We start from the raw sequence: 24,863 nt of genomic DNA on the forward strand, positions 1-24,863 counted from the left end.
GTGACCTTTTTGCATGGGGCCGTGGTTTTGCTTGCGGATTGCCTGCCTAGTGTGCCGTGGTGATGAGGCCTCGGTGATGCGTCAGTAGCAGCGACGCAGCAGTTGATGGGATGGTCAAGAAGTGTCAGTCTGCGACTTACTTGACTGCATGAGACTTTCTCCTCCACTAGAATGGCTGACAGTGATGGAGAGCGTTTGATAATCCCATCCACTGTTGTTGGTTTCATCATCGTAGGGGATGTGCAGGGTTGCATGCTCCTTCATGGTTTGAATGATGAGAAAAGGTTGCCATGCTTTTGCACTCCATTCATTTGTGTAGAGTTGTAACAATATTTGAGCCTGAACATTTTATATCTCCAACCTAAAGCTGAGAGTGCTCTCAGACCTTGATAACACTGAGCCTGCCACAGCCACCCATGTCATAAAGCCCATTCATTTATTTGTAGTCTTTGGTGAATTAAGTTCTGTTGAACAGACGTACTGTACCATATCTCCGAGCCACGGATCAAGTGAAGTGGCAATAAACATTAGCCTTGGAATGAATAGTGAGTTTTTCCCTTTTGAGATCTCACCCCGGCTATTTAGTATCGTTCACCTTGTGCAAACTTCTCAATAAAAGCCCATTTACACGTTTCATTGACTGCAGCATGAAAATCAAGTTATGATCGGTCGGGACCCAGACCACAATCAAAACACAAGAGGGTTTCAATAATGGCAAAGAAATCAGTCGGCGTTAAAGCCTGGCTTGTAAAGTCCAGCAGTGCCACAGACGAGTCTGAGGAGTGCTTCTCTCCCAGACACGTGAGAGGACTCAGAGCAGCTGACCTTCACCGGGATCCAGAGCCGCAAAATGGAATTTGGAATGGGCTTGAATTGATTGTCACTGGAGATTTTGGAATACGATGTCTCTGTTCCTCCTCCAGTGCCTCAATTGTGTTGATGGGGCTGACTTTTTGGGGGAAATGATACCACCACTACTGCACAGGATGCTTTGTCTCACACAGAGTTCTCCTCTGGATCATCTTCAGTCCTCCTCCTCCTTCAAAAGGACACTTGAGAGTGAAACACACACACAGACGCAATGTCTCTGTTCAAAGGTGACCTGCTCTGGGTGGCTTGAGTTTTCCTGAGGTCACTGCATTACCAGCCAGTCACCAGGTTCCTGTCTAAGTGGTCAATAGTCTCATACAGACTGCCTGTGGGGTCACTCTCTGTCAGATCAAATGGAGGTTTTTGTTTGCATTTTAGATTTTGTTCTAACCGTATGTATATGCTGTTTGAGACCCAAAAAATGAGTTCTGTAATATATTTTGGCTGAATTTTGAGGTTTTCTTACTCTGGGAATGTTGTCATTTTCACCCCCTAAAAAACACGTTTTGTCGGTTTCAATATCTTTCGACACAGAACTCCTACTCCATGACATGTAGGGGTGCAGACCAGATGGTGCACAACAGATAACAATGATTGAAAGGTACAAGCAGATGACCAGGCGCTCCCTCAGAGTATATACATATTTCCTGATCAAAATATATTATTTGATTGGTTGTTGTGCCAAATTTCAGGGGCTCTAACATAAACAGAATCAGATATATAGCAAGTATAACTAGCCAATGTTGCAATTTAGCATGCAGTTAACACACCAGTCATAATTTAGTTTTAATGAAAGCTCACCTCCTGGCAGTGCCCCAGTGTCGGAAATAACAGGAATAACAGGCAAAGCAGCTTTAAAAGTGAGGTATTTTCTTTTTTTAAATAATAATTGGTGGATCTAATTTATGCCGATGTGAAGAGTGGTTCATGTGGATTTCAAAAAGTCAACTTGAAAGTATTACATTTGAAGGTAAGGGTGCAGCGGATCACACAACTCACCGTCTGGATGGTGTCGAGGTTCAGAGTCACACATCGGATCAGCAGGACAGAAAAGGCGTAAATACAGCTTTGAAAGATTCCCGATCACATTCATGTTTGCCTCTGATACCTGTTGCTGATAGTCGAAGAGCCGTCGGGAACAATCCTTTCCACTGTTCTGAAGTCAGAGTAAACCATCAAAAATGACAAATATTATCCTTGTACTCTGTTGTAGTCATCTATCGTGGCTATTTGCATAAAAACACACAATTCAAATTACAAGAAAATAAATGATTGTATTTTTATTAATAAAAACAAATACTAGTTTTAATGACAAGCTGCTTAGACCTGGTGTTAGGAAGTTAAACAGCCCATTATTCATCTCTAATATCTATTTATGTTGTGAAAACATCTCCTTCAAACAACTGGATTTATTCAAGTTTCTCACCAAAACTACATTTTACTAGATTACATTGAACACATCATGATAACGTTATAATTAACCTTCGCCCAATACTTGTTTTCTGCGGAATAGACACTTTAATGTATAAGATGATAATGTAACTCCGTACGTTAGCGGTTAGCTCCGGTGCTGCTAACGTTAGCTCTCCTCCTGCTGATCTCTGCACAGATTTGTTGTTCACAGTGTAGCATCATCAGAGATCAGCGACTCGAAAGCATTCATGCTGATCTCCTGGTCGCATATTTTTACTGATTATCGTCCAATAACGACGGTCAGTAAAACTCTTATTTCACACAATGATGGTTAAAGTGTAAATAATCCACGGTTCACCGGTGGGATCCGTTACACCACTAGTAGTAGGTGTGAGCAGATTGCTATTAACATACATTTATACAGTATCTCATTTAAATTTAAATGGATTAAATCACACAGATGTTCTTTTTATATAATAATGATAATAATAATAGATAACCAACATCAAACACATGTTTAACAATGCAATTTGTCCAAAAACACACATTTGATTGTGGACCTATTGAAATGACCACCTGTGGGTCCCGGGGACTCATTACACTGAAAGCCTATCACCATCACGGGCAAGTCTCTCCCCTATTAACACGTTTGCTGTACTGAATGGACAATGTATTATTAATGCAGTGGCTTCATTTAATTGGCAAATCACACAGTGCAACCAGACTGTTCCTTGGGAAATGTGAAAACCGACGATTAAATTATATCTCAAATCCATTAATTCCCATTCCTGTTTGCTCATTGTGGCTCTTGTCGGTGCAATGCTAAAATATGAATCGGCTCACATGGGAATCTTTGTTTTTGTCTTTAAAGCGCATTACCTTTGTACCATGCGACGCACTCGGAGCCACACTGCTCCCTCGGTTCATTCTTCTCTCAGCATCCCGACAGTTCGGTCCGCGCCCACTGAACCAGACCCACTGCTTTCATTCCTCGCCTCTCTATGTGTGTGTGTGTTTCTTTGCAGAGGACAAGGCAAAACTGGGATATGCATAATGTATTGGCTTGTGGCATGTCGAGGTGGCAGGCTTTTGTCCAATTACCTGCACCCAACGGCAATTAGTATGTGAGGGAAGGAGGATGATGAGGGGTTAAAGTTTAAGGGGGTGATAATGATGAAGCCGGTGCCGATGGGGTTTGGCCCCGTGCGCGGCGCTGATTTGGAGACGACCCCTTCCCGGCGCCCGCGGTGCTCCGACGGCTCCTCTCGGACATCCATAGATCATTAATCTAATTGGCTGGTTGCCGAGGGGATCTGAGACAGTTATGGACTGTTTTAATGGTAAACGGTATTGAAGAGCGCGCTATCTACCCTAACAACGTACGGCTGATAACAAAGCTCAGTCTATCAAGGAGCTGTATTCCATGCGTCCGCCATTGATTTCAAGGCTGCTGTTTTGCATGATTGCTAACCGTTGGCCGCTCTGCTCTCTGCATGCCCAAAATGTCCCTCCATTTCCGTCTCGTGCCGGCTCTGTCCTGTTCAACTCAAATGACATCTTTTTATTCATGACTGTCCCTATTCCATGAATACTAATTTGAAAGGCCAGATAAGTGGAAGCAATATGGTGGGAAACCTCGCCTGCCCTCTCAAACTAGTGTTCATTAAAATGAAGGAGGGGTCATTTGGGTTCACACAGGCTCATTTCTTAATGATGTTTGTAATGCCAAGCTCCTCACACACTAATAGAGCTCGTGCGTGATTGTAAGGGGCTCCTAACCTTCCCTGTCTTTCACTCCTGTCTCCTGTCTCCTGTCTCCTGTCTGCGTAAAGTCGTGGCTATGTATGAGAATGTTCTTAAGTGTCCTACGCCTGGCTGCACGGGACGCGGCCATGTCAATAGCAACAGAAACTCCCACCGAAGGTAAGTGACAGCCTGCCCATATATGGCACTGTCCATGTTGCACCCTCCTTTTTTTCACCGTGGGACTATTTTTTGGGAATATCATTTTTTTATCCTCTGTTCCCCCCCACCCCCCACCCATCATTTTTTCTGTTTAGTTATTGTCAAAACCATTCTTTTTTGTCTCTGCAACACATTACTTTGGGTGTGTGGACAAGTCTTGCTTCTTATGTCGGGGGGAAGGGAATAATTAAAGTAGTTCAGCTGCTTAACAATCCCCACGGTGTAACCGAGACTGATTAGAATGCAGCAATTCACACCCTCCGCAGCATAAATCATTTATCAGCTCTCGGCTGAAAAAAAGAAAAACGGCATCCATCAGGTGCAGCTTTTGGAGGGAGAAACTGAAATAGCAGGGGGCACCGTTGCCGGCGCGGTCAGACGGGGCGAGGTGACAGTGAGAGAGGAGTGTCACCCTGCAACAGATGCTCAGGGAGTCGGGGCACAGCAGCAGCCATTAGCACCTCTCTGCCGCTCAGCCGGGGTGACAGGAGAGGTGCAGACCTGAGGACCAGCATGCCTCCGTGCCGCGCTCGGCAACGGCCGCAAAATAGACACGCACATGGACACGCGCGCTAAACTTTCACCTTCACGAGGAAGCGCCGATATAAAGCTCCATATGCCACCGCACACTTCCCAACCCGATGCACGCTCCTGCACCTGCACACAGTCACGCACGTCTGATGACAGGTGTTCATGAGCTCAGCTCTACACTGGCTTCAGGCCATTGTCAAAGATGATTTTTTTCACCGCGACCCGACACGCTGCGGTTGACAGGCTGGATGGGGAATGATCGGGGTTAAGGATAACTACATGAACTTTTGTCACATTTGGTCAGTTCGTTGTCAGGAAGACGTCTTGTAGCCAGAAAATGTTATTGGAACATACTGTAGGTGTAGATCCCAAGTGTTTGTGAGTGTGTGTGTGTGTGTGTGTGTGTGTGTGTGTGTGTGTGTGTGTGTGTGTGTGTGTGTGTGTGTGTGTGTGTGTGTGTGTGTTTGAAAGAAACAAATGCACTTTGTTATGTGCATTTGTCCATAGGGGAATATCTATTCAGAGAATAGCCGTTCAACCAGAAACATGCAAGCTGTTGCCAATTGTATCATTATTTTTAAGTGTTAAAAGTACGGTGGCCGATGACGACATACTCGCTGCAACAGCCCGAAACATTTCCATTCAGCTTCAGAGACGACGGCAAGTCAAAAACACACAAAACTACGACAACAGCGTCAAACCTGCTGTAACATGAAAATAAGAAGGTGCTGCAGAATGACGAGACAACCGCATTAACAGCAAACACGCTCCTGCTACAGGAACAATGCAAAGTTACACACATGCAAACACTGCATATCCAGTCAGATTCTTCATATGAAGTTGGAAAGTGGAGTCGGGAGACACATCAAACGGTCCATATTTAGTTTGTACTTTTCCTTTTACAATAACAGATGAACGCGCTGTTGTAAAAGACGACGGCCAGATGCTCCATAGGCCTGGAGAGCTTCTGTTGTGTTGACTGGATATGAGGTGCTTTGCTGTTGCAGTTGTTTTTGGGTTTTTTTTGTGGTTCTGCATTTGCAGCGTGTTTGATGTTCATGCATTTATTTTGGCTCCCTGCAGCACATTTGCGTTGTTGTATTTGTTTTGGGCTTTTCATAAGTTTTAAATATTTGAAATGTGTTTTTTAATATTCTTTGACTTTAGCGTCCCTGAGGCTGCAGCACGTTTCTTCCAATGCAGATATATACGTTAGCCCGAATAAAAGTGATGAAAGTGAAGGATTTTAGATCGAGCAATAGGCAAAATACTTTCCGAACTACAGTCAGGAATTACTAAACTGGAAGACGTTGAGATTGATAGATGTGCACTGGCTGACGAGAACTCTTAACGAGCCAGACCTCTTACAGCATGTGTGTTCAATGTGCCATCGAGATGTAAGTTCCAGTGTGCAACTAAAGTGGCTTTCTCATTTCAGTCTGTCAGGATGTCCCATCGCTGCAGCCGAGAAGCTGGCTAAAGTCCAAGAGAAGCACCAGGGCTGCGACGTGCCCAAGTCCAACCAGGCCTCTGACCGAGTCTTAAGGTAGTATTCACTCTTCACTCTCAAGTACATCAAGTATGATGATGACACTCTCTGTTATGGGGAAATACGGGATATAATATGTCATGCTACAGCTTCCAGTGCATATTCAATGTGGTCTGTTTTCGCAAGCTGTTAAAATAGGTGCTGTATTTAGTGTGTGGCTGTAATGTGATGTAATACTTACCACGTAGAGAAGTGTTCGAATGTGTTGCTCCGTTTCTTTCTCTGCATTTTCTGAAGCCGTTGAGATTCTAAAGGTCTCCCCTCTTTTTGTTTTACGTTCTCCTGTCCCGCGAGAATACTTCCAAGAGACGGCGTGTTATTTCCAGGCTCACTATTGAAGGCAGATCGTTTTATTAGATTCGAACAAAATTGGCCTCATTCATCACAGCGACGGCAGAGCTTTTCTCCATGAGAGCTGCTTTGATAGTCATGAAAACGCTGTGATGAAAAGTCATAAGTAATTGTACATTTTATATTTTTTATCAAACTGAACATCAACAGCACACGATCATACATTTCCATTTCTTCCTGGTCTTAGATGGAGGACATAAATGCATATCAGATGATAAAAGCACATCAGAAGTATGCAAGTGTAATAAAAGGAATGTGGAAATTCAATTTTGACCCTTTTGTATTGACTAGGCATGAAAAACACTTGTAGCTGCTTTTTTTTATCAAGCAAGAGGAAGAAAACATCCATGCTATGGTGTATAAAAGAGATGCCCCACCTCTACTGTACCATCTCCCAGCATCATCCTCCATGTTCTAATCCTGGAGTATTACAGGCTGCCCCTTCCCCTGCATCTGCCCTTTTTTTTGCCCTCTCCTTCCCCTGGGCAATATTGAGTGCCTCGGTCCAACTTGCTGCCCCTCGTCATTTATTTTCCAGGCCTATGTGCTTTGTCAAACAACTGGACTATCCACAGTATGGTTACGAGAACAATGTTTCCACCAGCACGCCCCGCTCTAACCTGGCCAAGGAGCTGGAGAAGTACTCCAAGACCAGCTTCGACTACAGCGCCTTCGACGGCAGTAACAACCACCAAGTGTACGGGAAACGGGCCATCGCACCCAAAGTCCACGGGCAGAGAGACTCCTCCCCCAAAGGATACGACGGTACGATTTCATGTCTACTCCTTCATTCCTCTCCCATTCTCTCCACTGTTGATCCAGATTGAGTTAACTCATGTGTGCATAAAACATGGTGCAGTTTCAAGGAAATACATTTCAGGGTCACGAAGAATATGTTGTGGAATATATTCCCCCCCCCCCCCCCCCCCCGCAGCCAAGCGTTACTGCAAGACCTCCAGCTCGGCCAGCAGCACCACCAGCACCTACGCTCCCAGCAGCAGCAGCAGCAGCCTGAGCTGCGGAGGCGGAGGAGGGGGCACGGGAGGAGGCCGCGGGGGCGGGGGCAGCAGCGCCAGCAGCACCTGCAGCAAGAGCAGCTTCGACTACAGCCACGACATGGAGGCCGCCCACATGGCGGCCACGGCCATCCTCAACCTGTCCACGCGCTGCCGGGAGATGCCCCACGGCATGGGGGGGAAGCCCCAGGACCTGTGCTCGCAGGTAGGAGGGGCGGGGAGGGCTCACTTCATATCCCACTGTCCACCCAAATGACACTAACGGGTGAATTCTGCTGAGTTTGTGCTTTGGTTGAGCAGGGGACTCTTATTTTTTAAATGACAGGAAGTTACAAAGGTAACACTTCATTATTACCATCATTTATAAATGTTAGATTCATAGTGAAGAGTTATTCACTGTTAACAAATCATGGAATGATAACTTATAATGTTTGATAATTATTAGTAACACATACAATTACAGTTCATGTTATTTCATCACGAGTTTGTGAAATATGAAATAATTCATTTATGAATGATATATTGTAACATAGCTGATAAGAGACAATAACGGGTAAATTCTGATTCGGTTAGTTCACTTTTGAATGACAGTTTATTGTTGCACACATAATATTTCATTTAGCATATTAAGTATTTGTTAATGATTACTAAATGATTTGTAAAACTTCTATGAACATTAAACAGATCGATGAACCAGAAACTATTAATTAACTATTTAAATCTATTTCAATAATGTTCATATAGATACTTTACAAAATATGAATGAACTACAAAGTATTATAATCATAATAATGTCAGTTGCAACTTAATAAAAGCCGTCCAGATAATGTTCATGGACAGTTTACAACCATTAACAGCTCCGCAGAGTTTACAGATGTTTTACAAACGATTTCTTAAAGGTTTACGAATCATTTTGTAATCATGTAAAATGTTGTATGTGTAGCAATAAGCTGGTAAAATAGCATTAGTTATAGCCTTACTAGGCATTATTAACTATGGTTTCATTGTTTGCTAACAGTAAAATAATGATCGGTGTTACTGATGGTTGTTATAAAGTGTTACACTCATGTCCTGATCCGACACCGCAGCCTCACATGACTCGGCAGGACTTCAGCCTCCACTGACAGATTATCTCTGTGCTTCCTTCATTATACCAACGCGGGCAGTGAGACCTGACAAAGATAGGGAGATTTCACGCACACATTCCATTAAAGATCCGGGGGCTGTGTGTCGTACACTCAGGGCTCAGCAGGACACTTTTTTATTTTCCGTCTGGGGATCAGATAGGAGTAGGACGAGGCGCCGCTTGACACGGCGTGAGCCCAGCGTGTCATTTCTGAGCAGATAAGGTGACGGTGTTTCCGTATTATCTGCACCCAGACGCTGAGTTGGAAAATGGGGTCCAGAGAGAGAGAGAGAGAGAGAGAGGTTTAAATATATCTTTATTTGTTTGTGTTAAGTTCCATTTACAGAGTTCTACTGTTACTCAAAACAAACCGAATTCTTTCTGAACAACACGATACGTTATCATTTAAAACGGTTAAACAAATAAGGTCCAGCAAACATAAACGTGTCTTTAATTGTCTGTAGGCTGAGATCTGACTCTCACTTAGCGCCCTCTTTGTCCAGTTCTTTGTTCACTTTGTGAACTATCTTCTTGAGTCTGTATCCTTCCTGCTTCGTGAGACCTCCTCTGTCCTTGCTCCTCATGTGAGACCTGGCAGAGCTGGAGAGCTTCTCCTTGTCAGAGAGGTAGTCCTCCACTCTGACTTTTCTCACGTTCTTACTCCTCCTCAGAAACTCCTTTATCTCCTCCACGCTGTAGCCTCCAGAGCCCCTAGAGCTGCCAGCACCGTGTGTAGAGGGCTCACTGTTTACAGCAGAGTTCTCCTCCTGACTGGACTCAGAGTCCTCCCAACCGGCCTCAGGGTCCTCTTCCAGCCTGGACTCACACTCGGCTGCTCCTCCACTTTCTGTAGTTGCCACTTTCTTGGCCTGTGAGCTTCCTCTGTCTCCTCTCTGTTTCCTCTTCAGCTGAGGGGCCTTGAGCTGCTCCTCGTCTGCTTCCATGTCCACCTCCCTACCTGCCTCCACCTGTCCTCCAGTACACTCCCTCACCTGCTGGACCTCACTTGCCCCGTCCTTCCTCACCTCTTGTCCCCCCCCTTGTCCTCTCTTCTCTCACCTCCTGTACCCCACCCGTCTCCTCCACTCTCACCTCCTGAGCCCCACCCGTCTCCTCCACTCTCACCTCCTGAGCCCCACCCGTCTCCTCCACTCTCACCTCCTGAGCCCCACCCGTCTCCTCCACTCTCACCTCCTGTACCCCACCTGTCTCCTCCACTCTCACCTCCTGTACCCCACCCGTCTCCTCCACTCTCACCTCCTGTACCCCACCTGTCTCCTCCACTCTCACCTCCTGAGCCCCACCCGCCTCCTCCACTCTCGCCTCCTGGGTCACACCCGTCTCCTCCACCCTCGCCTCCTGTGCTCCGCTTGTTCCCTCTTGTCCGTCCTGCTTGTCCCCTCTGTCCTCCTCAGTACCTCTCTGGTTCTGGTCTTTGTTTGAGCCATGTTCCCCAAAGCAAGGCAAGGCAAGGCAAGTTTATTTGTATAGCACATTTCAACAACAAGGTAATTCAAAGTGCTTCACATAAAACCATTAAAAGCATCAAAACACAAGGCAAAAGAAAAGGAGATTTAAAAACAATTAAGAACATTCATTAAAACATTAAAAAACTGCAGTAGTAAAATGCAGAAATGCAGGAAATTGATTAATATATTAATTGAATGTGGTTCAATTAAAGGCAGCAGCAAACAGAAAGGTCTTCAATCTTGATTTAAATGAGCTGAGGGTCTCAGCAGACCTGCAGCTTTCTGGGACTTTGTTCCAGATATGTGGAGCAGAAAAACTGAACGCTGCTTCTCCATGTTTAGTTCTGACTCTGGGAACAGAAAGTAGACCGGTCCCAGATGACCTGAGGGGTCGGGATGGTTCATAAGGTAGCAGCAGATCAGAGATGTATTTTGGCCCTAAACCATTCAGTGCTTTGTAAACCAACAGCAGGATTTTAAAGTCAATTCTTTGTTGGACAGGAAGCCAGTGCAAAGACATCAGAACTGGGGTGATGTGATCCACCCTCCTGGTCTTAGTGAGGACTCGAGCTGCAGCTTTCTGACGGACTTTTTACAGAGACCTGTAAACACACCGTTACAGTAGTCCAGTCTGCTGAAGATAAATGCGTGGACAAGTTTTTCCAAATCCTGTTGAGACATAAGTCCTCTAATCCTTGATATATTCTTCAGGTGATAGTAGGCTGATTTTGTAATTGTCTTGATATGGCTGTTCAGGTTGAGGTCTGAATCCATAACTACACCTAGATTTCTGGTGTATTTCAGTGACTGAAGCTGAGCGGTGATTTTCAATTGTTCATCCTTGGTACCAAAAACAATTACTTCTGTTTTATCTTTGCTTAATTGAAGAAAATTCTGGCACATCCAGTTGTTGATTTGTTCAATGCAGTTACCCAGCCCTTGTATGGGATTATAGTCCCCTGGTGACATAGTTATGTCGATTTGTGTGTCGTCTGCATAATTATGATAACACACTTTGTTATTTTCCATAATCTGAGTTAGTGGAAGCATGTAGATGTTGAACAGAAGAGGCCCCAGTATTGAACCTTGGGGAACACCACATGTCATTTTAGTCAGCTCTGATGTGTAATCAGCTACAGACACAAAGTATTCTCGGTCCTTCAAGTAGGATTCAAACCAGTTAAGTGCTGTGCCAGAGAGTCCCACACAGATTTTTAGTCTTTCTAGGAGTATGGCATGGTCGACCGTGTCGAATGCAGCACTGAGATCTAGTAAGACTAAGACTGAACTTCTGCCATTGTCTATGTTTCAGTGGATGTCGTTGAAAACCTTAACAAGACCAGTTTCAGTACTGTGGTGCTGTCGAAAGCCTGACTGGAAAACATCAAAGCAGTTATTTACGGCCAAGAAGTTGGTCAGCTGTTGGAAAACCGCTTTTTCAATTATTTTACTTAAAAATGGGAGGTTTGATATTGGCCTATAATTTTTCATTGTTGCGGAGTCTAAACTAGCCTTCTTTAGGAGCGGTTTAATAACTGCAGTTTTTAGGGCTTGTGGGAAGACACCTGAGAGAAGGGATGTGTTTACAATTTGTAAAAGATCAGTGGTCATGCAGTTTGAAATATTTTTGAAAAAGTGTATTGGTAGAATATCCAAGCAGCAGGAGGATGACTTCAGATGTTGTATAGTGTCTTCTAGGCTTCTACGGTCGATTGAATGAAATTGTGTCATGATATTTGAATGGATTGTGGTTGGTGTGGAGGCACTGACTGCTTGTCTAATTTTCTTAATTTTGTCAGTTAAAAAGGAGGCAAATTGATTGCATGCCCAAGTGGATTGGAGCTTAGCAGCTACCGACACTGGAGGGTTTGTTAGCCTGTCGACGGTAGCAAATAAGGCGGCAGGACAAGCTCTGCTCAGATGTCCTTCTCTCCCACAGCTGTAACATTTTAAATCGTTTGTCTTTGCAAAGATGACGTAGTCAAAGTCGTCCACAGTGATCTTGAAGCTGAGGTTGACCACTCTGCTCCTGTTGCTGGGGATCAAGAGGACATGTCTCCTGTGAGTCCACCACGTGCTTCAACAGCGGAGACTTAAATCCAGAGGACACCCTCCTAACCAGAGACACCACCTTCCCATGCTTGGGCAGCTCTTTGTTGATGGCATCGTTCCTTATGAATGGTGGCACGTTGGACACAGTAACTTTCACCTCCGGTGAGGCGAGAGGATACGTGGGCAGGAAGTGTTCACCCACGGCGATCCTGTGCATCAACACCACTTCCGCAGTTTCTATGCTGTCCAGAAAGATGACCACAGTGCTGTTCATCCGCGCTGCAGACTTCACGTGGCTGTGGCCGACAACCTCACCCACTCCCAGGCTGATCTCCTCCACCGAACACCCGAACAACGGCGGGATCTTCACGCCGTGTTCCCTGGTTAGCTCCGTCAGGTGCATGCTAGCGTTTAGCACGCCGACAGCACCTGCTGCCCGGCTGCAATCCGCTCAAAAATACCCAAAAAACAGATAAAAGTACGCAGGGGGCCGGTGAGTTCCCCTAGCCCCGGACTCAGGGAGATATCAGGGAACGGGTCTGCAGCGTCCGGCTCAACTCCTCGGCTGTAGTACATGAGGAGGCTCCTCTCCTTCCAGTTCAGCCTCTGCCTCCACAGCTCCAGGAGCCTCCTCGCCACCCGGACAGACTGCAGACCCAGTAGAGAGCCCAGGGCCGGGGCATCGCTCAGCATCAGCCCCACTGCATCCACCAGCTGCTGCAGGCACAGGGCTCGTGACCTCAGCCGCGCCCCCGTCAGGCCAGGGGTGACGCTGCTGCTGATGTCCCTGTGATTGGCCCTGTGAATCAATGGTTCTCTCAGCAACCAGTACAGAGAGTTAGACTGTGGGCACCTGTTCCGAGTAAAAAGGGCCCAAGACTTAAAAACACCCTGATAAAACGGAGGCAACCCACTTTACTTTAAAATACTAGAATCAATTAAAAACAGAGCAGTATCCAGCCCCAGGTTATTTGCACGCCTGAGGATGCAGCTGGCCACATCTCGCCACACTAAACCTTCCGGACTTGTGAGGTATTTCTGTAAAAACTGGAGTCTAAAAGTGGCCGTCCGGCTGGCTAGGTGGACGAGGCCCTGTCCCCTCTCCTCTCTGGCTAAAAACAGCACCCCCTGTGGCACCCAGTGTAGACCCTCCCAAAAAAAATCCACCATTTTCCTCTGTATGTGGGCTAAAAAACCTGAGGGAGGGTCTAGGCAGGTTAGTCGGTGCCACAGTTGGGATGCTATGAGATTATTTAACACCAGTACCCTACCTTTAAAAGACATCTGAGGGAGCAGCCACTTCCACCTGGAAAGTTTCCCCTCAATCTTTTCTGTGACGCCCTCCCAGTTCTTCTGGACTATGTTCTCTTTCCCAAGATGTATCCCCAGGTATTTAAAACCGTCCTTCCTCCACACACGGCTCTGGGGGAGAACTGGGAGGCCGCCACGCCATTCACCGACAGCGAGGGCCTCGCTTTTCCTCCAGTTCACCCTCGCTGTCGATGTCCTACTAAAAACCCCCACAATGTTCGTTAAAAGGTCTGCATCCCTCTGGTCCTTAATAAAAACAACAACATCATCAGCATACGCAGATAAAATCATGTTCTTACTAAAACCAGGTAAAACCAGCCCCTGCAAGCTAGAGCGTATCTTGATGAGGAGGGGCTCCAGGGAGAGTGCATAGAGCATCCCGGACAGGGCACAACCCTGCCGGACCCCTCTACCCACTCTAAAAGGAGCACACAGACTGCCGTTTATCTTCAGCACACTCTCAACCTCATTGTACAACACCTTGATCTTAGCTATGAAGCCAGCGCTGAACCCAAACTTCCCCATAACTGTCCAGAGGAAGCTGTGTTCAACGCGGTCAAAAGCCTTTTCCTGATCTAGAGAAATCAGACCAGTGTCGATACCCAAAGAGCTGGAGACCTCCAAAACGTCCCGAATGAGGTAGACATTGTCTACCATGGACCTGCCGGGCACACAGTAGGTCTGGTCCCGATAGATGACCTGCTCCATAGCTTCCCTCAGCCTGGAGGCAAAGAGCTTGGACAGGAGCTTGTAATCCACACACAGTAGAGACACAGGACGCCAGTTTCCGATGTCCTGCAGGTTCCCCTTCTTCGGCAGCAGTGTTATTACCGCTCTCCGGCAGGACATCGGCATGGAACCAGAGGCCAGACTCTCATTAAAAACGTCCAGTATGTCGCTGGCAAACACATCCCAGTACGTTTAAAAAAAACTCTACGGAGAGGCCATCGATGCCGGGAGCACGCCGCCCCTGCATCCCCTGCAAGGCGGCACTGAGCTCCGGCAAGCTTATGGGCCTGTCAAAGTCCCTGTTTGTCCCCTCAGAGACCTGAGGTAGCCCCCCACAGAACTCCTCTATGAGGGGTTCCTCCTCCCTCTACTCACTTGTATACAGGGAGGAGTAAAAGCCCACCGCTCGCCTCCGAATCTGGCTTGGTTCCACAACCGGCTGTCCCGTGTCTGCCAACAGTGAGTGGATCACCCTCCCCTGCCCACTCTTCCTCTCCAGCCCGAAGAAGAAGCCAGAGGGAGTATCCATCTCCGTGATGCTCTGGAATCGGGACCTGACCAGTGCACCCTGAACTTTAACGTCCAACAGGTCGGCCAGAGCCATCTTTTTTCCTTTGAGGACTTCAATATGTCCTCGATCTCCTGTGGACTCGCTTAAAATGTCTAGGTCCACTATATCAGTCTCCAGGTCCTTCATAGATCGGGTGATGTCTCGGGTGACGTTGAAAGTGTGCTGCTGGCAAAGGAGCCTAATCTCAACCTTACCACGGTCCCACCACTGCCTAAGACTGTTAAAATCACTCTTCCTCAGCCTAAAAACACCCCAGAAATAGATAAGGGCCTCTCTAAAATTCTTATCAAAGGTTAAAACTGAATTAAAATGCCAATACGCACTTCTGGGTAAAACATTCCTAATAAAAACATTACATAAAAGCAAAGAATGGTCAGTAAAACTGGCAGGAACAATACTGCACATTTTAAAAATATTAAAATGATGCTTAAAAACATAAAAACGGTCTAACCTGGCTGAGGAGATCCTACCCTCTCTAAAATGGGACCATGTGTACTGTCGGCAGTCAGGGTGCATCCTCCTCCACACGTCCACCAGGCCATGAGAGTGGACCAGCTGCCTCAGGACATGCCGGGAAGCTGGATGTGGCTCTGTGTGGTTACGGTCTTTAAGATCGTCCACCGTACAGTTAAAATCCCCACCCAAGAATAAAAAATCCTCCGAGGCACAGCTACTTAAAACATTATTCATTTTTTGTAAAAACAGCTTCCTCTCTGCACCAGTTGCCGGAGCATACACATTGATAAAGACCACTGTAAAAAGGTCGAACCGTGCTTTAACTAAAAACAACCTCCCCTCGATGATGTGTTTGACCTCCAGTGAATTCGGGGTAAAAGACCTGGAGAAGAGGAAGCCCACTCCTGCACTGAGGTTGGTGTTGTGACTCAGGAGGACTTCCCCTCCCTCCTCCAGTCGGCCTCATTGGTGCTGTCGCTGTGAGTCTCCTGTAGGAAGAGAACATCTATATGCTTCACTTTACTAAATTCATTGATAGATGTTCTCTTCCTCACATCCCTGGCTCCATTAACATTCAAACTCCCAACTCTAAAAGTGCTCATTGTGAGTAAGAAATTTAAAACAGAAATAAAAACCAATAAATTAATTAGAACACACATTGGAGCTTTCGCCATCCTCTTTGTTCATTGCCCTTCTGACTTTGGGCACAAGCTTCCTTAACCTCCACCCCTCCTTGTCCGTGAGGCCGGACTCCTCCCTCCGGCTCATATGATGCCTGGCCGAGGTGTGAAACAGACTTAGATCTGGAAAGAATTCTCCCACCTGCACTCCCTTCCTGCCCTTCGTTCTTTGCAGGAAGGTCTTGATTTTTTCTGCAGTATATAGCCACTGCTGCTGGCTGCCACTGAGGCTGACCGCCATCGCATCACTACTGTCTGATAGTTCTCCATCGCTGCCGCTGCCCTCCGCCTGCCTCGGCCCCAGCACCGCCCGCTGGTCCCCCCCACCTTATTGGCCTTCGTCTCGCTGCCTACAGCCCGCGCCTTTTGCTTCCTTCCTGAGGCAGCTTTTGGCTCCCCTGCTTCCTCCTCCTCCATCCCAGCCTCCTCCACCTGCTCCGCCCACCCGCCTATGCCTTCCTCTCCTACTTCAGCTCCTCCATCACCCTGCTCCGCCACTTCTACGGGCCCCTCACCAACACCACCTCCACCAGCTTCCTTCCTTTTTCTCCCATCCCCACCACCTCCCACATTACCCAAAGTCTCCCCCCTACTGCCCTGGACACCATCACCATCACCCACACCACTCACACCATCACCCTCACCACTCACACCATCACCCTCACCACTCACACCATCACCCCCCCTACTCACACTCACACCATCACCCCCCCTACTCACACTCACACCATCACCCTGACCACTCACACCATCACCCCCCCTACTCACACTCACACCATCACCCCCCCTACTCACACTCACACCATCACCCTCACCACTCACACCATCACCCCCCCTACTCACACCATCACCCTCACCACTCACACCATCACCCCGCCTACTCACACTCACACCATCACCCCCCCTACTCACACTCACACCATCACCCCCCCTACTCACACTCACACCATCACCCTCACCACTCACACCATCACCCCCCCTACTCACACCATCACCCTCACCACTCACACCATCACCCCCCCTACTCACACTCACACCATCACCCCCCCTACTCACACTCACACCATCACCCCCCCTACTCACACTCACACCATCACCCTCACCACTCACACCATCACCCTCACCACTCACACCATCACCCCCCATACTCACACTCACACCATCACCCTCACCACTCACACCATCACCCCCCCTACTCACACTCACACCATCACCCCCCCTACTCACACTCACACCATCACCCCCCCTACTCACACTCACACCATCACCCTCACCACTCACACCATCACCCCCCCTACTCACACCATCACCCTCACCACTCACACCATCACCCCCCCTACTCACACTCACACCATCACCCCCCCTACTCACACTCACACCATCACCCTCACCACTCACACCATCACCCTCACCACTCACACCATCACCCCCCATACTCACACTCACACCATCACCCTCACCACTCACACCATCACCCTCACCACTCACACCATCACCCCCCCTACTCACACTCACACCATCACCCCCCCTACTCACACTCACACCATCACCCCCCCTACTCACACTCACACCATCACCCCCCCTACTCACACTCACACCATCACCCTCACCACTCACACCATCACCTCCCCTACTCACACTCACACCATCACCCACACCACTCACACCATCACCTACACTATCCACATTCATACTCACCCCCTGTGGGTCAGGCACAGCAGCACCAACGCCGTGCCGCTGCCCAGAATGGCCCGCCGCCGCATCCCCAACCGGAGACACGGCACCCGCCCCAAGCCGCGGGCGAGGCAGCGACGGACGGCCCCGCCCCGCCCGGGCCAGGCAGAGCCGGGTCCCCGCGCCTCGGATAGGCCCTCACGGTGTGTCCCTCCTCACGCATCCGAAACACTTCATCGCCGACGAGGTTGCAAAAATCACGTATTCATAATCATCTACCTTAACATGGAAGCAAAGGTTGAGCTCCTCATTCCGGTTGTTAAGGATCATAAACAGGTGTCTGCGGTGGGACACCACGTGCTTCAGCAACTGAGACTTACACCCAGACAAGATCGTTTTCATCGGGGATACGATCTTCCCGTGTCTGGACAGCTCTCTGCTGAGGAACTCGTCGGTGATGAAGGGAGGGACATTGGAAAGGACAACCTTAGTTGCCGGCTGCGCCAGGGGCAACACCTGAACAAACAATCCGTTCACGGCGAGGCCTGCCTCCACGACACGGTCCACCTTTTCCACCTGGTCCAGGAAGAGGACCACGGCGCCGTTCATCCGAGCGGCCGACTTGATGCTGCTGTGCCCGACCCTCTCCCCCATACAGCCAGCCCCACGTCCTCCACGCTGCACGAGGAGCCGACGGCGATTTTGATGCCGTGCTTCCTCGTGAGGTGGGACAGCGCGTCTCCATTCACCATGGCGTCTAGAGACGCCGACCGGCGAAACACCGGCAGGAGGAAAAAAACACCCAAAGAAAACCCAAACTCCCCCAACAAAAGCACAAAGAACAAAACTAAACTAAAGTGAACACCAACCACTAAACCACATTAAATTAATCATACATAACTAAGGGGAAAAAAAATTGCGAAAAAAACCTCTCACTCAGCGAATCAGTCACACACGCTCACTCCAGAGAGAGAGAGAGAGAGAGAGAGAGAGACAGAGAGAGAGAGAGAGAGACAGAGAGAGACAGAGAGAGAGAGGCTTAATGCTAATGTTAATGTTGACAGCAGAGACTGCCAGATAGTGAGGGTGATGGAATTGAAAATAAAGAAAGAGGTTTCTGGTGGGAGGTTTCTAAATGTCACAGTACGGAATGTGAGGAGAGGAGGATACAGGAAAGGAAGAAGGAGGGAGGGGAAAGGAGGAAAGGAAGGGAAAAAAGCCGAAAGCAAGGCACTTCCGGAGAAAAGTGAAAGGAACGAAGTTGGCGGGAACAAAGGCCTGAAGCTTTCAGGGCGTCCTCTGGTCCTACATCTCATTTCATTGTCTGTCCTTCTCCCGCTTCGGGGCCAGACGGGCAGGATGCTCTCAGGGCAGGATGGGAAGACGGGAGACTTCAGAGGGTTTTTTTCTTCTTCTTCTTCTTCTTCTTCTTCCTCTTTCATCTCAACACCTCACCTCGTGGCACACGCTGTTCCTTTCTGTGTCTGAATGAAGCTTCACACACGCATCTTTTTCAGCCTGTCTATCCGTCTGTTTCTCCGTCTCAGCCTGCTCGTCCAATTTATTCCACCATAGTGTCATTTTCTCCCCTAAACCTCTGAGATTGTTTCATTTGAATAAACACTCATTCTACCGCCTACCACCACACCAAATTCCATTTCTTTAAACTTACTTTAAATATTTGTCAGTTACGTTTGCAAATATTTATGAGTCATTTTTCCAAATCCATATGAAGCACTCTGCATCAATTAGATCCACCTCACAGCACTTATTTAGAAAGAAACTACTTTTAACGCTGGTTGGCTTGTTACTCCCGTTATTTCTATTTCCCCAAAAACAGTGGTGAAGAACACCAGGAGCCAATGACTGGTGTGTTAAGAGCATGCCAAGTTACACCAGACTGACCATGTTGCTTTAAAAAGACAAAGATATACAAAATTGTTGTCCCCAAAGTAAACGGTGAGAGACGCAAATATACATAAATATCTATGGAGTGGAAGCACATGTGTTGCAGATCCATATAGGCAGACATCTCTCCTGCTGGAGTTCGGCATCGGCTGCACAGCTTCATTCATAATGCTGATATTCAAATTATTATCATTAATACATTTAAGAATCATAGTGTGCAATAGTCCTCTCCTGCCTCTCAAACACACAGCGAGCTAAGCGCTACGTCCTTCTCTCTGTAAGCGTCTCAGTCCTTTGTCCAAAAGTCAAAATGTATTGAGAAAATACTCAACAATGTTTTTATCTTTCTTCAATCCATATCTGCTGGCGTTTATCCTTTAAAAAAATGCATACACTGTTACTGTGGTCAAAAAGCACAAATGGAGGCAAGCAGCTGTACGAATAGGAGGTCAACCAGCACCAGACTCCATTTACAGAACCACAACAACACAACGTAGGACATGTGACAGCATGTCGCTGAAAAATAGAGACTGAATATAGCGTAGAATTCATAGCAGAGTGCATAGTTCAATATCATTCTGTTATCGTGGACATGTTAGGACCATTGTAGTGCCCTTGTAGTTACATTTTTATTGTTACACACTCATCGTCGTTCTATGACAACATTAAAACAAAATTGGAATGGCTTTTTGACATTTCATTTTCTTTGAATGTCATAAAATTGTATTTTCATTTTGACTTGAATATTGCTCGCGTAAGTAGAAAATAAGGTTACATTGTTTATATTGTATTTAGATTTTCTAATTTGTTTAGACATTTGAACATTGGCAACTGTACAGAGGGGTACGATTTAAAAAAATCAACGGTCCAACATCTTTTCCTTTTTCATTTTGATAATGTCACAGAATGCCGGTACGAGTACGTGAGAATGAAAATTGGATTTTTGCACTTTCTGCACTTTTCAATTTTACTCAAATAACACATATATATGTGGAATATTATAATTATTTTGTGGAATTACATTTTTAATTTTCATGTTTACGATATCATATTAATAAAGTCCACTTTGGGCCACCGTACCCTGGGTTGAAGTCAGCTGAGAGTTGTATAGACAGGTGCTTTTGTAAGTTAGTGTTGTGTCTGCTCAGCCTTATGAACGTCTCTGTCTTTAGCAGCCCACCCTCTCTCTGTTTTCTCTTGCATGATTCCCAACTTTTTTTTTATAACTTTTATTATTCATAGTGAGATATTTTTCTTCACTGATGACCCAGCAGTAATAATGTTCTTTTGCACTTTTTTCTACTATTTTATAGTCCTTGGTTCAGCCCCAGTCTTGCAGTGTTCATGCCAAGTAACCCCGAGTTTGAGTAAATGTGCGTCACAGAGGTTTTGGCTTCAGACACCAGGAGAATCCACCCCTAGGGACACTGTCAGCTGGAATCAACTTAGAGCGGGCTTTCCTCCTTGAAAGAAAGTGAGGAGGAGGAGGAGGAGGAGGAGAGGAGAAATGGAGTCAGAGAAGGGGTCATTAATGAGAGCAAGGACACAAACACATGCATACGCCGACCAAAACATAAGCCTTGCGGGAGTGGGGGCACGTGCCGGATGTAGATTAAAGGAAAGGATGTACAGACACAAGCCTACGCTCAGCAGGCACAGCCAAGGCTGTTCGCTGGATGTGGCCCACTTAGTCCCAGAACACAGCATCGCCGTGCCTCTATTTTTGGGACTGCAGCAGTCTAGTTCCAGCCACTGCTGCTCATCACTGCTCTCAACCCCACCCCTAACCCTCAGTCCCTGTCCCCCTGTGATGTCCACTCACATTAGGCTCACACACACACACAGAGTCATGCACACACTCTTCTGACAGCACAGAATAGTGGGATGGAAAGAAACGAGAGAGAGAGAAGGAGGGGTTCACAGAGGCATGCACTCGTCCTTCAGCACTGATGACCTGCTCTTCTTTTGACCCTCTCTTGTGAGTGTCACACCACATTGCTGCTGTACACCGCAGGTGTCCAATGTTTCATCCTAGACTGACAAAAAAACCCACATTGGAATTTTGTTTCAGGTATTTGAACTGCAGGTGTTCTTGATCCATCTTTCCAGATATCTAAAAAAAACTTCAAAAGTGAACACATCACTGGAGGAACAGAACAATTCGAGCACTCTGCATGTACTTCTTTAGTATTCACCATGTGTTCAGCTGCTGTTTTACCCGCCTCTGATGCTAGAATATGAATTTGACTGCTATTTAATCAGAAACCCTGGCTCTCTTTCATCCCCTTCTCTCCATCCCTACCTCCTTATGTTCTGTGGACCCTTTTACCCCCCTCCTCATAACCATCCCACTGAAAACGCGAAACTCAACACACACACCCATCCCCTCCACATATACTGACCCGCGCACACATGCACGCACACAAACCGCATCCCACTTTCCAGAGCCCGGGTCTAGACGTTGATGAGAACGGTACGTTGGACCTGAGTATGAGCAAGCGTCTGTGCAGCGGCGGCGGAGGGGACTCGGTGCTCACCCCTCTAGAGCCCATGTCCCCCCAGAGGCAAGCCGCCCTGCTGGGCTCCCGCTGCTACGGCATGGGGGACGCCGCCGACTGCTGGGACCTGCCCGTAGACTACACCAAGATCAAACACATAGACGAGGACGAGAAAGAGGTAAAGGAGGAAACAGCGAGCAAAAGGTTGGGAATTCACTTGACCACTCCCGTGGGGTTTGGGGCCAGATAGAACACTTATATATTCGATGTATCAGTTCAAATATAGGAGACGTTTCCTGTCAAGGTTGAAGAATATTGTGCTAATTGCAGCAGAACACATTTAGTCATCGCTCGTATGTATAACTATGTTTCATTTTTGACAATTAGACGACTCTGCTCTCTGGCCCAGAATGTCCCATCACATGTTCACTTTCCTGTAAGGTGTTCATGACGATACCAGGATCCAGACGGTGCAGTTGACGATAGCTTGTGCTTTGTGATGCTGGTAGACGGTGCAGTTGACGTAGTGTCTGTTCAATGTGTCTCAGCCCAAATGATTTCCCTCCACGCCGTTGATTTCACACCGTCTGCAAGTCAAACATTTGCATTGCCGTCTGATTGTCTTCCAGGTTTGGTACCTCGCTGTCTTCGGCGCCCGTTTTGGTATCATTACAAAGTCTTATGAGGGATTTTTGAGGGAAACCTAATGAATCCGCATGTTAATTGATGTCAGCATTGCCATGCACAGAGGTATCCGCTCTGTTTGTATCATGCTCCCTGCATGCCGGCTTTCTGTTTTTACATTTTCGCTCCTCTCCAAAAATGAATTATGCAAAGTAGCACCTTGGGAGGGAATCGGAATAGCTCATCTCATCAAAGAACTGCTGGAAATCAATGCAGCACTGCTGGGTGCGCCTGTCGGCGGCGTGCACGGGCGCGTGTATGCACACACGCGTCTCAGTCAGTGTATGTGCAGGATGTGAATATTCATATGCGCATGTCTGTGTCTGTGTGTCTGTGTGTGTGTCTGTGTGTCTGTGTGTGTCTGTGTCTGTGTGTGTGTCTGTGTGTGTGTGTGTGTGTCTGTGTGTGTGTCTGTGTGTGTGTCTGTGTGTGTGTGTGTGTGTCTGTGTGTGTGTGTGTGTGTGTCTGTGTGTGTGTCTGTGTGTGTGTGTGTGTGTCTGTGTGTGTGTGTGTCTGTGTGTGTGTGTGTGTCTGTGTGTGTGTGTGTGTCTGTGTGTGTGTGTGTGTCTGTGTGTGTGTGTGTGTGTGTGTGTGTGTGTCTGTGTGTGTGTCTGTGTGTGTGTGTGTGTGTGTCTGTGTGTGTGTGTGTCTGTGTGTGTGTGTGTGTCTGTGTGTGTGTGTGTGTGTGAGTGTGTGTGTGTGTGTGTGTGTGTGTGTGTGTGTGTGCGTGTAGCCATGTCTCTTTGGGAGTGCGTCTGCGTGTATCTGCGCGTTTCATCCCCAGCCTACTTTCCGCCCCGTATGTATGCATGTGTTGTCCTCCTCCCTGTCTGCCTCTCAGCCTGCGCTCCCTTTAATTGGAGACGCTCGCTGGCTGACCCAGCATCACACACTCGGAGACAGCTTGAGCGCCGGATAATTTGGGCTGTATCTGGACCCGTCTCCTTATGGGCATTACTGTACGTACACTGTGAGCGCGAAAGCAAAGAAAGAGGATTTTTTCTTTTTTTTGCATCAACAGCCGTCGTGCCCCGGCTGCAAGCACTGCAGACAAAGCACAGCCCGGCACGGCCAGCAGCGCTCTGACGCTGCGCAGCAGCGCCATCTAGCAGGATGACTGCTGCATTACGAGAGCAGAGCAGGCCAACTCCCCTCGGTGTGCTGTTCTCACTAGCAAGCCACAATGCTATACGAACATGTGCAAACCGCACGAGCACACACACTCGCACACACACACACACACACACACACACACACACACACACACACACACAAAAACACACACACACACTCTACACCAAGTTTGGCACTGAGTCATTATTTCCTCTCAGGGGATCTATTTTCTTGCTCTGTTAGACTGACAGGTGAGGCTCAATAGTCACACAGGCTCAACATTAGTATTCAAATTGACAAGACTGTATGGTCTGACAGAAGTGTGTGTGTGTGTGTGTGTGTGGGTGTGTGTGTGTGCGTGCGTGAGTGTGTGTGCGCGCGTGCATGCGTGTGTGTGTGTGTGCGTGTGAACAGACAAAGTGTTGAGGAAGGAAGGCGAAGCAAAAAGGCTATTTTATGAGAAACTCTAGTTTTGAGTTTCATCATGTGCCATTTAATTAAATCCTTTCTAACTCACAGTTGAGTGCGTGTGTTTTATAATAACTGCACACAAGCATGATTTCTTGAATGTGTAACGATGGAGCGAGAATCAAAAATATATCCCTCTTCATCCCTCTCTTCCCCTTTCCCTCCCCGCCTCCCTCCCCCCACCGCCCTCTGTCTCTTCTTCCTCTCTCCCCCTCGGCTCCCACTCAGCCGGACGACCTGGACCCCTTCCACGACCTGCTGGAGGACCGCTCCTACACCACAGACGTCAGCATGCCCAGCCCCAAGCCCAAGTACGTCCACTGCAAGGAGAGCAAGAAGGACCTGATAACGTAAGAGCCCTCCTCCTCTTCCCAAACGGCCCCCAGTGTCCCTCCCATCCACCCGACCCCACTTGCTTCTCCCCCACTC

At 47.5% G+C, this 24,863-nt stretch overlaps 1 protein-coding gene across 1 annotated transcript in view; it reads left to right on the forward strand.

Moving 5' to 3' along the window:
* The window catches only part of myt1lb (myelin transcription factor 1-like, b), a gene marked incomplete at its 5' end in the record, with an annotated part of 76,579 nt that overhangs the window by 42,870 nt on the left and 8,846 nt on the right, over window positions 1-24,863 (forward strand). The window contains 6 exons of the mRNA XM_079286187.1: window positions 4,116-4,206; window positions 6,218-6,325; window positions 7,218-7,444; window positions 7,614-7,900; window positions 22,117-22,347; window positions 24,663-24,784. Coding sequence (XP_079142313.1) covers window positions 4,116-4,206; window positions 6,218-6,325; window positions 7,218-7,444; window positions 7,614-7,900; window positions 22,117-22,347; window positions 24,663-24,784 — 1,066 coding nt within the window. The remainder of the gene's footprint in view (window positions 1-4,115; window positions 4,207-6,217; window positions 6,326-7,217; window positions 7,445-7,613; window positions 7,901-22,116; window positions 22,348-24,662; window positions 24,785-24,863) is intronic.

Source organism: Melanostigma gelatinosum (genome assembly GCF_949748355.1).
Source record: "Melanostigma gelatinosum genome assembly, chromosome: 16".
Classification (NCBI taxonomy): domain Eukaryota; kingdom Metazoa; phylum Chordata; class Actinopteri; order Perciformes; family Zoarcidae; genus Melanostigma; species Melanostigma gelatinosum.